Consider the following 14173-nt stretch of genomic DNA (forward strand, 5'->3'; position numbering starts at 1 on the left):
CTTTAAACTTCAGGCTATTTGTGATCTGCTGATCCTTGATTCAATTACAGTGTCTGTTAACTTGAATTACACCTTTACCCTTTCTCTCATACTTGTCTCCCTCTTGGAAAAACTGCCTTGCACCCAAATGTAAGACAGTATTGATTCATTACTGTATAGTAACAAATCAATACTGTATAATCCTGTACAATGATAAACCTGATAAGATGATAAATAGCAGAATAAGGCCATTCAGCCCATCGAGTCTGCTCTGCCATTTCATCATGGCTGATCGATTTCCCTCTCAACCCCATTCTCCTGCCTTCTCCCCGTAACCTTTCACGCCCTGACCGATCCAGAGGTGTGCATTACCAGGGTTTGCTATTTTTGCCTTGTTATTTATTGGATGTAAGTTCTTAGCCAGGGTCCGTGATTCACACCAGACCATCAGTAATGAAGGCCCTGTTGTCCACAGTTCAAATATGTTTTCTGTTCTTCTGCATGCTTGTGTTTGTGCGTTGTGTTATCACCATAGTCTAACCATGGCTTACATTGAGCATCAGTAACAATGAGATCCTTCTAGTGTCAAACACTCATCTCCTTTCTTGTTGCTGTGTGGACTTGCAGCTCTGGAGTGAGGAGGTGACAAAAGTGAGTATTCAAAACCCATGGAGAAATGACATAGGCAGTGGAAAAGCTAAGCTATGGTCACTTGGTGATTAATATTGGGGGAATAATAAAGAATTATTAAAAGGTGTTTTACAAGTGAGTACCTCCCAATTGATCATTACTAAACTTGCATTGCTTTTAAAAACCTCAGATCAAAATGTGAATCTGCCGCACCTTCATATTGATCCCCATCTGTTCCCACTTCCAGTCTTGGGGTTGATTGACAAATTGGTTCAATCAGCAGTGAAGCACTGTAGGGTTCCTGTCTCTTGTGGTACCCCCCCCCCCCCACCGGTATTAATGGCCAATGTCAGGTGGTAAAGAGATTTTGGTCAGGAGAGGGAGGTTGATCGTTCAAAGGGACAGGGAGTAACGAGAGTGATCTGATATTGCTGTTTGCATTTCATGCCCTTGATGTTGTGGCTGGGATCTCACTTAATGACATGTGATTTTCTGGGACATGTTTCAACTCATTGCACTCTTCCCCCCAACACCTCCAGAAACAAATGCCCTACAGAAGGAGAAAATATCTGTGATGATGGGGATTAAAGACATCCACGCAGTTATGCAATTGATAAAGGGCAAGAGTGCCTTAATCCAGTGTATCACGGCTAGATCGTTCCCAATCCAATAATCCACATAGTGAAGAGATGGGGGGAGTGAGATATCCAAAATCACTGGCAGAAGTAAGAAGTTTCTATTTTTGGAAGTGGGACCTGATAGTGAAATCTCTCCAGCTCTATACAGTAAAGTACCTTACACCCAATATTAATAAAATCAGAGAAACACTGATTCTGTGTAAAAATCCAACGTGAGATGTCTACTGTTTTACATTACTTGTAAATGTTTGTTGAAGTGCAAGTAAATGGCTCCAGAACGTAGCACTTAGGGGTTGTGACGATCCTAACTGCCACGGTGTTGAGCGATTTGCTCTGTATGGACCATGTGACCAATGCTCTAGGTTCTCCATGTCTTTTGGGGTGGGTGGAGGCTAATGATGAATTAAAGCTGCAATATATAGAACACACTCATGCAACTCCTCGGAATGATGGGAAATTTGGTTGGCATGGATCATTTGGGTCAAAAGGCCTGTTTCTGTAAAGCCAAACTCTTCATCACTTTTGGAAAATTTTGCTCTTTTTCTGCACTGCGAGAGTTTTCACTCTGCTGAATGGGATCCTGATTAACCCAAACCCAGAAGGTGTGTCTGAAAGATGCTTGCATTTATGTGCTTCTAGCGGCCATCAATGTTGGGTTAGGGAAACAAATCATCTTTACATTCAAAGGCAAATTGTATTCTTTACATTAAAGGCATTCATGAATCCCATTTTCTAGTGTAAGTATATTGCAGCTTTGCCAACTGATGGATTCTTGGCATTTCCTTGATATTGTTTAAGATCTTAAAAATTGTGGCAATATTTTTGATAATTTGATTGATTAACCATGCATGAAATTAAGATTGCTCGAGGAAATGAAGGGTATTTGTTAATTCAGTGGTCCAGTACTGATGATTTAGACGGATACCTGATGTCGTCAGTCTGATCTGGTTTCTCCTGTCCAACCCTTGCAAACCGAATACCCACAGCTAGCTCCACCTTGTGTTCATTTTGATTTCAATCTTAACCCACGTAACAAATTCAAAGGATAGCTGGATTTTGGTACTGCTCTTTCATTTTCTAACATTTTATTGGTGTTCTGCTTTAATATCATTTCTGATTTTGGGAGCGGTGGGAATCATTTTGAACAAAATCCAGTCTATGATGGTATCCATATGCACATTTTTCATAGTTTCATGTTGACATCGACATGCTTGTAATAGCTCACAGAAAGAAACACTCTTGCACCCCAATTTCGTCCTCTGTGCTAAGAATGCGATCAATGTCTTCAATCACAGGGAGAATTTTCTATCCTTGAGTCTCTTGCATGTATAAATTTGCAGCCCACATCTGCCAAACTTGGTTTGGCTGCATAATTGTTTAATATTAGCAAACATTGGTGAAAGTTTGCTTTGGATATGGTGGACTTTGAACACAGGTATGGATCACTGGTGATCATTTTGGGAAGTATCAATGCTTTGTTTCTGAACGTCTAATGACATTTCTTCCTCAATATAGAGTGGCTACACTAACCTTTTGGTTGTACGTTTTAAGATGAACATCTTTTTTATAGGCACATTGAGTTGCTCATTAATATTTGCTTTCATTGAATTAACTAGTCAATAACGATAATGTATTAATTGTAGAGCCATCTGGGATGGAAACATGTGATCAATACAGAGGCTGCTGTGATCATTTATCACCTTTGACACCAGCGAGGTTACCGACATGACAGAGCCGCTCACCCCCACGTAAAGCTGATGGGCGGGGAAAAGGGGCTCACCTATAAACTGGCCGGTGTTCCTCCTTGAGTATCGTGACTTCTGGGTTTGACAGTGACCTTGTTCCTTTAAGTTGATGCAGGGAATTCTTAAGCCTTAAAAGAGAGAGGTCTGAGTAATCCAACCCCACATTCAAATTCACTATATTCTCATTGGAAGGCGTAATTATCTAAACTCTTTAGCAAACCACACACTTCAAACATCAAGGCACGTGGACACTGTGTCTATCGCGCAATGTAGCTGGGTTCCCTGATTCACTTAGCAAGCTAATAACATTGACACGAGGAAATCTGCAGACGCTGGAAATTCAAGCAAAACACACACAAAATGCTGGTGACCGCAGCAGGCCAGGCAGCATTTATAGGAAGAGGTATTAACGTTGCTAACTATGCAGTGGACCATGTCACCAAAACCTCACTACTGTTTTTCTGATTTTTTTAGTTACACATTTAATAGGTTTCAGTAGGTACGTTTAATGTCAGAGAAATGTATACAATATACATCCTGAAATTCTTTTTCTTCACAAACATCCACAAACACAGAGGAGTGCCCCAAGGAATGAATGACTATTAAACTTCAGAACCCCAAAGCCCCCCCCCAGCTCCCCCCCCCACAGCAAGGCAATGACCCCCCCCCCCGACCAGCAAAATAAAGCATCAGCGCCGTCCACCGAGCACTTAAGCGTGCAGCAAAGCATCAATAAAGACACTGACTTGCAGGACCCCAAAGACTACGCATTCACCCGGTAATTTGACATATCACAGGCTCTCTTTCTTCCCAATAAGGGAAAAAGAGGTGTCTCTGTTTCATATTGAGAGGGGAGACATAACAAACAACTTGCTGATTTATGATGTTAAGAGCCTGTTGCGTCACTTTTTTCGAGCTCTGTGCCCAGAGAGCTCAGGTCTCTGGACACGCAGCCAGCAGCTAACCCGCTGCTCCCGATGGTCTGTGTTCTCCTGCAGCGCCTCAGTCAGGGGCACCGGTCTGGAATCAGCCTGTCTCTAGAGCCATGAAAATCCAGCACCCTGAAGGTGCACTAGTCTTCCAGGCCGTGTCCTTGGGATATCAAAAAGTGGCCGGTCGTGAGGCCTTGAGAGCGGGTCCCATTACCACAAAGAACTAAAGTCAGGGTGTAACTCCAGGTCAGGGTCGTCAAAAGAACCTTGAAAGGGTGGGGGGGAAGAGATATCAAAGATAGAAATCGAGCTGTTTCTGAAGGTGCAATCAAGGGAGTCGCTGTTTAGCGCCATCTTGACTTTACTCTGCCCTCCAATAGTGGATGAAATTGATTTTTGTCACTCTGTCGGGGGTGCGCTCCAAGCTGACCTCTGCATTCTGGCTGGCCCTTGTGTTGTCAGGCAATTCACCATGCTGTCCTCTTGGTCTCCAGGTCATGAACTGTTGCCACTGCCATCATGCTCTGTGCTTGTCCATTCCCAATTCGAAAACCAGGCTTGTAATTCAGTTCTTTTTTCTCCCCCCATGCTGTTCATTTTGTGCATAACCATTTCTGTGTTTAACCTTCTGCAAGGATCGAGCTTCAAGGTGGTCCAATGCATTCAGAAACCATCTGACGTAGAATCCATGGGCAATTCAACTGGTTTATCATATTGAATGGGAAGTCAAAGTAAAAATACTTTAATAATGCACAAAAAATGGTCTTTTAATTGTATTTGCAATGAGCCGTTCAATTTAGTCACAGTTACACCAAGTCAGTTGGCCACCTTGAGGTCATAAAGACTAACAAGTCATTAAGTGCATAGCAGGAGTTCAGACCATGCGTGCTGGTGCAGAAGCTGTCTATAACTTTTATAGAGTGTTGGCCTAGCACTCTGTTTTACGCTGCCCCAATATGCCGTGTGCTCTTCTGACATACTGACGGTGTTTTTCTAGGCATTTATACAGGTTTAAATGTCTTCATGGTTCTTCTGGAAGGATCTGGCATTGAAAGCTGTATACACCTGTAACCATTTTCAAACCATTTCTGACGGACAAGCTGAGGCAGCAGCCAATAAAATTTCCATTGACATAGGTAGATGAAGTCAACTGGCCTCCCAGAACCAGTTGTTTCTGAGGACCTCCTGTTTGGGGAATTACCAGATCCGGGTGATTGAGTTGCTGGTGGTTCAATCATCTAATCACAGGGCAGATGACTGCACAAAGCAACCTGGACAAAGGTATAACTGAAGATGTAAACCAGTGCTGGTTTGTATTGGTCTGTTACAGATTGTTGCTGTGTTAATGTGTGACTTTGGGTTTCACCTTCTCCTCCTCCCCTACTCCACCCCCCCCCCCAACAACCCCAACCTTTCTATTTTCAGGCAGAGCAGGAGCTACGAGTGGCTCAGACAGAGTTCGACCGGCAAGCTGAGGTCACCCGGTTACTGCTGGAAGGCATCAGCAGTACACATGTATGTTGTGAATGGAACGAGACAATTCCGTTATTACCTGACTCTGTTTATCACAATGCTCTGTACCATATGGAATGATTCCACACACACGCACACACACACACACATCTCCTCTGACATCAGTGGACTTGCATCGAATCAGCACATTGAAACCCATTGTCCCAGCTAACTGATTGACATCGATGCTTATTGTCTACATGAATCCCTTTCTCCCTTGCTTCCTAGCATCCTATTAACCTGCTCTTTTCCTCATCTGTTATCAAACTTCTCCTTGAGCTGTTGTCCCAGCTGTTCCTATAGTACCGGCTCCTTCATTTAAGGCAGTAATTCCCAACCTGGGGTCCACAGATGCCTTGCTTAATGCTTTTTATCCATGGTATATAAAAAAAGGTTGGGAACCCCTGCTTTAAGGTGTAAATGCTTTGGCTACATTCCCTTTTATCAATACCAATCCTCTATTTATCATCTGTTTTCTGATCCCACACTTGGTGTGAAACAATTTTTTTGTGTCTTCCACGTCAAGCCCTTCAATAATTTTCCAACTTCTACCATGTTCATCTTCTGCTCTCAGTTGTTTTTTTTCTCCCTCTCTCTCATTACTACAATCATTAACAGGGCACGGTAGCTTTACAGCACAGGCGACTGGGGTTCTATTCCTGACGCTGCCTATAAGGAGTTTGTACGTTCTCCCTGTGACCGCGTGGGTTTCCTCTGGGTGCTCCGGTTTCCCCTCACAGTCCAAAGGCGTACAGTTTGGAAGGTTGATTAGTCATTGTTAGCGTTAAATTGGGGATTGCTGGGCAGCGCAGCCCAAAGGGCCAGAAGAGCTGAACCCACACTGTATCTCAATAAATAAATACATTTTAACTTCATTGAATCTGAGGGCAACAGTAGGGTAGGAAATTGACCTCAATTTGCAATGAAACAAAGAGAAACACAAGAGGCTATTAAAATAGGCTGTTCTCTCCTGATCACACTTCACTCCATGTTCCAGTGTTACTCTGTCCCTTTTCCCTTCCACGCACCTCTACGTTACCATCTGAATCACTAACTCTGGAACTGAAGTCCACAGCTTTGCAACTACGGTAGATTCTGGTTAACTGGAACACATCGGGACCAATACATTTTGACCCAATTAAGCAGCTGCCCCAATTAGCTGAGTTTAATAGAAACAGTTAAAAAGATATAAATAAAGATGAACTACCATTTAACTAACAAATTATATATTTAAATGAACTACGGAATGAATTAGAAGGTGCTCAATGTTACTACAGTGCTATAAAACTGTGTATTAGTTCCTATTCTGCCCTCGCTCAAGAGTTTTCCCCATTTTCTTAAGCTAGACAGATAGATAACTCCAGTCCCGATGTAGTTGAAGATGGTTTTATTATTCGCCAACACGTTACAGTACCCAAGGAGCCGATGTAAAAAGACAGTACTTCTCGGCGTTCTAACAAAAGGCAGATTCAAATATTGATTTAAATTCCTTCATCCTCTAACAAGCACTTCTAACTACTATTTGAAATATACTAACAATATAAAATGGCTGACCTGATGACAAAAGCTAATTGCTTACTGTGATGATGAGCAATCAACAACAGCTATGAACCTACCAATAAGCTGTGAGATCTAGTAATTAGAAATAAAATAACAATCCAAATCAGGAAAGACATAACAGTGACTAATAATTATCAGTGGAGGAATTCATCTGGTGTACACTGCCATGTTCTTTTGATTGACTGTAAATGAACAAAATCAGCACAGACGCTTAGTCCAGATAGTTAACTTGCCTTCGTACAATGCTATCAATGATTGCATCCTCCAAATCTTCAATTTCGTTGTAATTTTCAAGATGATTGTCAATGCCTTTAAATTCTTCATAGTTCATAACTTGTTGAAGTAGTGAAATCATTTCATTTTCACTCTTGGCCATTTCTGGCATCTTTAAGCCTGAATGCTTGAAACTGCAGTGAGCAAAACCGTTCCAATTTGTCTTGCTCCTTATTTCTCACAAATTACCAGTTACAAAAATCACTGCTTTTTGAACACAAACACACGCAACTGACTCTATTCAAAGCACTCGTTCTAAGCACAGTGTAGTATCTAATGGCCGCACAAGTGCATGAGTCTGACATTAGTTAGAAACTGTTTAGCAATAGTCTCCTGTCCCAATTAAGTTCATTGTGTCCCAAATAAACTAAGGGATACCCAGCTATTTTCTCAATTAGTTTTTCTTGTTTAAGAGTTGTCTTAAATAAGCAGCTGTCCTGATGAACCAATTAACTGGAATCCACTATTTGTTGTTTTGTTTTCTGTGCTTTGTTTCAAATCTAATATTAAGCATAAGAGACCATCCAGCCAATCAAAGCTCTGTGCAGACCCCAGTTGTAAAGCATGGAAATGGGGTCTTCCGCCCATCGTGTCTGCACTGGCCGTCAAGCGGCCATCCAACTTCTTACTCTTACGTGCTCGTCATCGACCCTACACGCGTACCCCAAGCCCGAATCTCCAGTCACCCACCTGCACTAGGAGTAACTGACAGCAGTCTACCAGTCAGCACACTTGAAGAATATAGAAAGCAACAGGGGATCCTCAGATGGATACAGGCGACGCTTTCAGACCCCGTGTAGACAGCATCCATATTTCAGGAACAAACCTGCATTAACTCCTGCACCATTGTGACACCCCGTCAAATTAGAACCCTTGTTCCTTTCTCATGGCTTGGGAACTTTCTTCCCCTCTTTTTTTTTTGCAAGTATGTGAATGTACAGTTTCCTTCTGCTTGTCACTCCTGAATCTACATTACAGCAGCTCCCTTGGTTATAGGTTTGCTGCAGCTGTTGGGGAGGGTTTGAACTGATTTGACAGGAGAATGAGAGACAGAGAGGTGGGTCAGAGGATGGAGCGGTTGGTGTAAAGGTAAATGCAACACATAGACTGTAAGGAAAGATAGACAGTAGACAGAGCATCCGTGCAGTCAATTGGATGGGTTGAAATGTGTCTAAGGCAAAAAGTATCAGAAACAAGGATGATGAGCTTAGAGCATGGATCTGTATGTGGAATTACAACACTGGCCATCCGGGAGAGAAGCGGTTGTTCAATCTTGGAGTAGGTTAAAGCACTGACACAACATTGTGGGCCGAAAGGCCTGTGCTGTCCTATGTTCTATAGTCTTAGTTCCTTGGTTTTCCTCTGAGTAACCATCATTTCAACCAGTTAATTATTAGTTTTGAAATTCTAACAGAAAGCAGGAAAAAATGTATTCTCCATTAGGTCTGTTCCCCTCTCACTTCTGGATTCATTCACATACCCTGTCTTAACACCACACGGGAAGATTGAGCTAATGAATGTTGTTTTGAATGAGGGTGGACTGAATGGAAAGTGATGCTCATTTGAATAATTCAAACCTACAAATCGTGATTTTAAAAACCAGTTGAAATCTCTCTTTCCACAGACTAACCACCTCCGCTGCCTGCATGAGTTTGTGGAGGCTCAGGCGACATATTACGCCCAGTGTTACCAGTACACGATGGACCTGCAGAAACTACTGGGCAGGTAAGGGGCAGTGGATGCCGCAAGTGAAGTATTCAGATATATTCAGCCTAGTTTCTCTCAAAGTCCACTCGAGAATAGTGCACATTGCTGTTGTTTAGGACACTGGACAATCAGTTTGCCTGCAACCGTCCAGGTCACTTTTTATAATGATGTGCTCACGGTTTGTAGATGTTTTTTGGCAAGTTCAACTTATACACCCCCATCAAGTTACCTCTCATCCTCATTCATTCCAAAGAGAAAATCCCCAGCCCACGTAAATGAGCTCGTCCTCATTTGCCCATTTGCTTGTGGTCTGTTGCTGTAGCCTATCCACTTGAAGGTTCGACATGTGCATTCAGAGATGCTCTTCGGCACATAACTGTTGTAACACATGGTTATTTGAGTTACTATGGCCTTCCTGTCAGCTTGAACCAATCTGGACATTTTCCTTTGACCTCTTTCATTAACAGGGCATTTTCTCTCACAGAACTGCCACTCTCTGAATGTTTTTTCTTGTTTTTTGTACCATTCTCTATAAACTCTAGAGACTGTTGTGTGTGAAAATCCCAGGAGGTCAGCAGTTTCTGAGATACTCAAATCACTCTGCCTGGCACCAACAATCATTCCACGGTCAAAGTCACTTAGATCACATTTCTTCCCCATTCTGATGTTTGGCCTGAGCAACAACTGAACCTCTTGACCATGTCTGCGTGCTTTTATGCATTGAGTTGCCGCCACATAATTGGCTGATTAGATATGTGCATTAATGAACAGGTATACCTAATAAAGTGGCCACTGAGCATACTTTTTTATTAATCTGTCTCTGACCTGAGTGCCTCTATTTGTGTAAATCGTACTTGAATCAGGAGGAAGATGGTGAAGTGACTGTTAACACCAAATGCTTCATGGCACAGTCCCCCGCAAGAGAGTTTGAATACAGCTGATTTTACATACCATTTTGATCCCAAGCTAGTATTATTGATTTGCAACCCCAAGCTGCATCTCGGTGGTGACCTCTGAAAGAAAGTGGATCCTTAACTATTTTTATAACCTCTTTAAAAATTTTCATTCCATGCTTTCAGCTCCAATGGAGAAATGTAAGTATAAATCTTGGATTTATGATATTAATGCTGGGCCTGTGAACACTCCTATTTATGATCATAAAGAGGAGTAGTTTCTGCAGCTCCTTTATTCTCTGTCATCCCTGCACCTTTCACAACATCAAAACCATCAAACCCACTTCCTTACTCAAAGGAATGTGTCTGCCAGGAAATTAAAAACCATGTGTATTGGCCTAGACTTTGGTGCAAGTTGATCCATATGAACAGTATGTTTTACAGGACTTGTAGTCTAATATTTTATCGTAGATCGGGCTGTTGTCCCCTCAAGGACTGGTTGAAATGTGCAGAAATTGGAAGATTATCTCCTAAAAGCCACTGCAATGAAAAAAGAATTATCAGAGCATTCAAAACTTGTCTTTCCCATTTTCATTGATACCTTTTGTTAGTCAAGAAATATTGTAAATTGGGGTAAGTTTTATTTGACAGTTGGAAGTCATGTGAATACTCTAGATGAATGCATTCAATCAAAATTGGCCACCCAAGTTCCAAATATTGCTGATATGTGGCCTGGGGAAGGGGTGCAATCTACGGGTGATTAGATTTAGCATGCAGGTAACAGTGGTTCCTATACCCAGGGTCCTGTCGGTCAGGATCTTGGCTGTTGCTGAGGTAGCTGTGTGCTGTTGAGGGTTGTGTCCCTGGCCTCACCACATTCATGAGCCTATAGTTGTGCTTGCTGCGTTCTTGGTGTGACCAAAATCTCTGAGAGGAGATAGAAATCACTATGCAAACTGCGTCTCAATAGCTTGGCCAGCAGCACCATTTGCTTTGCTTTCAGCTATTGCTGGCGTACGATGGTCTATCCCTTCCCTCACTCTTTCCAGCACGTGACACCATCATGCTGCCAGGACATGGCTGAAGTGGCAATGCCCTCTACCAGGACATTGAGACAAATTAGGATTTGTCCCTGGCTGACGGGAGAGGAATTACCAAAGAACGCACGGGACTGTCTTATGTCATCGTTAGTGCAAATTCAAAGTTATTAGCGTCAGCTCAGAATGGATGGCTCGGGCTGGATAGAATCTGGGAGATTTAGAGTGAAGAATATTACAGAGTCAGCGGAAATGGGAAATATTTCAAATCACCTGATATCCCTCTCCAGAAATGCACTGTTTTTCATCAGATTCGTGTTTGAGGGCCGTTGTAATGTGAATAAATTCACCTGAGAGACAATGAAGCTAATGTTTTATTCAACAAAGTGAGGCACTCTCTGTAGGAAGAGAGTGTCTCATTCAGAGAGTGGATATTGGGCCTTTTCAACCCAATAATACAGGACATTTTATATGCTAAACATTAAAGGATAATTCTATAGTTACAATGAATCTACAGTGCTTCCTTTGAATTACATATCGTTTTCACACCTCATTCTTTACACCCACACTCCAGACACCCAAAATGAATGTTAATCAGCATTGTCTGGTTTTCAATTAACTGATGTCCACAGCTCCAGGAAGCTCTTGTCCAGGGCTGCAATTTAAATTTGGACTACAATCCACATTCAGGTCTAAAGATTGCTTGCTGAATTTAATATTTTGCTATATATGCTAACTCCAGAATTCGCCCTAACGAGGACCATGGTCAGGAAGCACCTTTTCACTCAGATGTAAAACGTGAACTCTGTTCTCTTAGAGGAAAATGGACCAGGCAGCAGCTAAAAATATATAGAAATGCATAGAGTTATTGACTGTTAAAGTAAAAACTGTGTGCGTGTGCCGTCACAGTGAGGGAAAGAGTAATGATTTTTCTTCCTACTGCATTGGGAGGGGATTGGGAAGTGGAATTATTCATCCTTAAATGTTGCCATCCTTGGCAGCCAGTTGTAATTGGACCTTGTTATATGATTAACCCAGATACCTGCAACCCTACCCACATTCAAGTGCATTTGGATACTGACGTATTTTGCCAGTGATTGTTTTTCAATTAAGTTGAAGGGATGTAACTATGAAAATGGACAAGGGAGAGCCAGTGGATGTAGTGTACCTGGACTTTCAGAAAGCCTTTGATAAAGTCCCACATAGGAGATTAGTGGGCAAAATTAGGGCACATGGTATTGGGGGCAGAGTACTGACATGGATTGAAAATTGGCTGGCTGACAGAAAACAAAGAGTAGCGATTAACGGGTCCCTTTCGGAATGGCAGGCGGTGACCAGCGGGGTACCACAGGGTTCAGTGCTGGGACTGCAGCTGTTTACAATATATATTAATGATTTAGATGAGGGAATTAATAGTAACATTAGCAAATTTGCCGATGACACAAATCTGGGAGGCAGTGTGAAATGTGAGGAGGATGTTATGAGAATGCAGGGTGACTTGGATAGGCTGGGTGAGTGGGCAGATGCATGGCAGATGCAGTTTAATGTGGATAAATGTGAGGTTATCCACTTTGGTGGTAAGAACGGGAAGGCAGATTATTATCTAAATGGAGTCAAGTTAGGAAAAGGGGAAGCACAACAAGATCTAGGTGTTCTTGTGCATCAGTCACTGAAAGCAAGCATGCAAGTACAGCAGGCAGTGAAAAAAGCTAATGGCATGCTGGCCTTCATAACAAGGGGAATTGAGTATCAGAGCAAAGAGGTCCTTCTGCAGCTGTACAGGGCCCTGGTGAGACCACACCTGGAGTACTGTGTGCAGTTTTGGTCTCCATATTTGAGAAAGGACATTCTTGCTATTGAGGGAGTGCAGCGTAGGTTCACAAGGTTAATTCCTGGGATGGCAGGACTGTCATATGTCGAAAGATTGGAGCGACTGGGCTTGTATACTCTGGAATTTAGAAGGCTGAGAGGGGATCTTATTGAAACATATAAGATTATTAAGGGATGGGACACGCTGGAGGCAGGAAGCATGTTCCCGCTGATGGGTGAGTCCAGAACCAGAGGCCACAGTTTAAGAATAAGAGGTAGACCATTTAGAACGGAGTTGAGGAAAAACTTTTTCAACCAGAGAATGGTGGATATATGGAATGCTCTGCCCCAGAAGGCTGTGGAGGCCAAGTCTCTGGATGCTTTCAAGAAAGAGATGGATAGAGCTCTTAAAGATAGTGGAATCAAAGGTTATGGGGATAAGGCAGGAACTGGATACTGATAGTGGATGATCAGCCATGATCACAGTGAATGGCGGTGCTGGCTCAAAGGGCAGAATGGCCTACTCCTGCACCTATTGTCTATTATTGAAAACTGCACTCCCTGATGTGCATTTCATGGTGAATGATGGAGCTGACCGTGTCCCTGTATATTTCAGGTTCTCCGGTGCGTTTGTGGGCAACGCAACCACGCAGGTTCCATCCAGCGGCGTCTCACCATCGGCTGCAACCATTCCCGTGGTTCCGGCGGCGGCAGGACCCTGCAACCCATCAGCATCCTCGCTGACGTTCACTGAAGTTAGCCCCCCTTCCAGCGGGACGAGGAAGGCTCGTGTTCTCTACGATTACGACGCAGCTGACTCCAGTGAGCTCGAGCTCCTCGCCGATGAGGTTAGTTCTATTTATTTACAGATTCAGAGCCACCCAATCACACCCACGTGACCAATTGACCTTCTATCCCGTGTGTCTTTGGAATGGGGGTGGAAACCTGAGCAGTCTCCATTAAGTGGTCCTCAGAGGATTTCTAGACAATGACTATTAACCTCATCTTTCCAAGCGAGTGGACTGGGGATTTGTATTTAAGCTACCATTTCACATCCATATAGTGCTTAAAGATACCCATCAGTCACAGATATGTGGAACATTGGATTAAGCTCGATTGCTTGCTTTGATTATCTTTTGCCTTGAAGAACACAGATTTCTCTGCCTTAGTTACTTGATAGCATTTCATCTTAAAAAAACAACATCCCAGTGTGTGTGTGTTTTTTTAAGATTCTTAATGACTTGGGTTGATATTCCTCCAGGCTGATTTTTCTTTCCCTGAGAAAATGGGTTTGATTTAATTTGTGTTCTGCTATCACCCTGGGAATCATATTATCTCTCCTCCAGCAAGTGGCTTTTCAATTGGTTTGTTTGCAGTGTAGATGGTTTTCCACAGTAGTGTACCGTGGGTCAAAACAAGTCAAGAGTCTTTATATCACTTAGAGGTCTACAGGCCCTT

General features: G+C 42.7%; 1 protein-coding gene across 5 annotated transcripts in view; it reads left to right on the plus strand.

The window, feature by feature from the left end:
- Positions 1–14173, plus strand: part of LOC134359863 (endophilin-B2-like) — a 113065-nt gene that overhangs the window by 96482 nt on the left and 2410 nt on the right. For 2 of the 5 annotated variants that reach the window (XM_063073628.1, XM_063073629.1), the window contains 4 exons: positions 5350–5439; positions 8894–8994; positions 10056–10070; positions 13332–13563. In XM_063073628.1, coding sequence (XP_062929698.1) covers positions 5350–5439; positions 8894–8994; positions 10056–10070; positions 13332–13563 — 438 coding nt within the window. Of the gene's footprint in view, positions 1–606; positions 631–5349; positions 5440–8893; positions 8995–10055; positions 10071–13331; positions 13564–14173 lie in introns of all 5 variants that reach the window. The other 3 variants (XM_063073626.1, XM_063073627.1, XM_063073630.1) reach the window with 3 other exon arrangements.

The sequence above is a fragment of the Mobula hypostoma genome, chromosome 21 (assembly GCF_963921235.1).
Source record: "Mobula hypostoma chromosome 21, sMobHyp1.1, whole genome shotgun sequence".
Lineage (NCBI taxonomy): Eukaryota > Metazoa > Chordata > Chondrichthyes > Myliobatiformes > Myliobatidae > Mobula > Mobula hypostoma.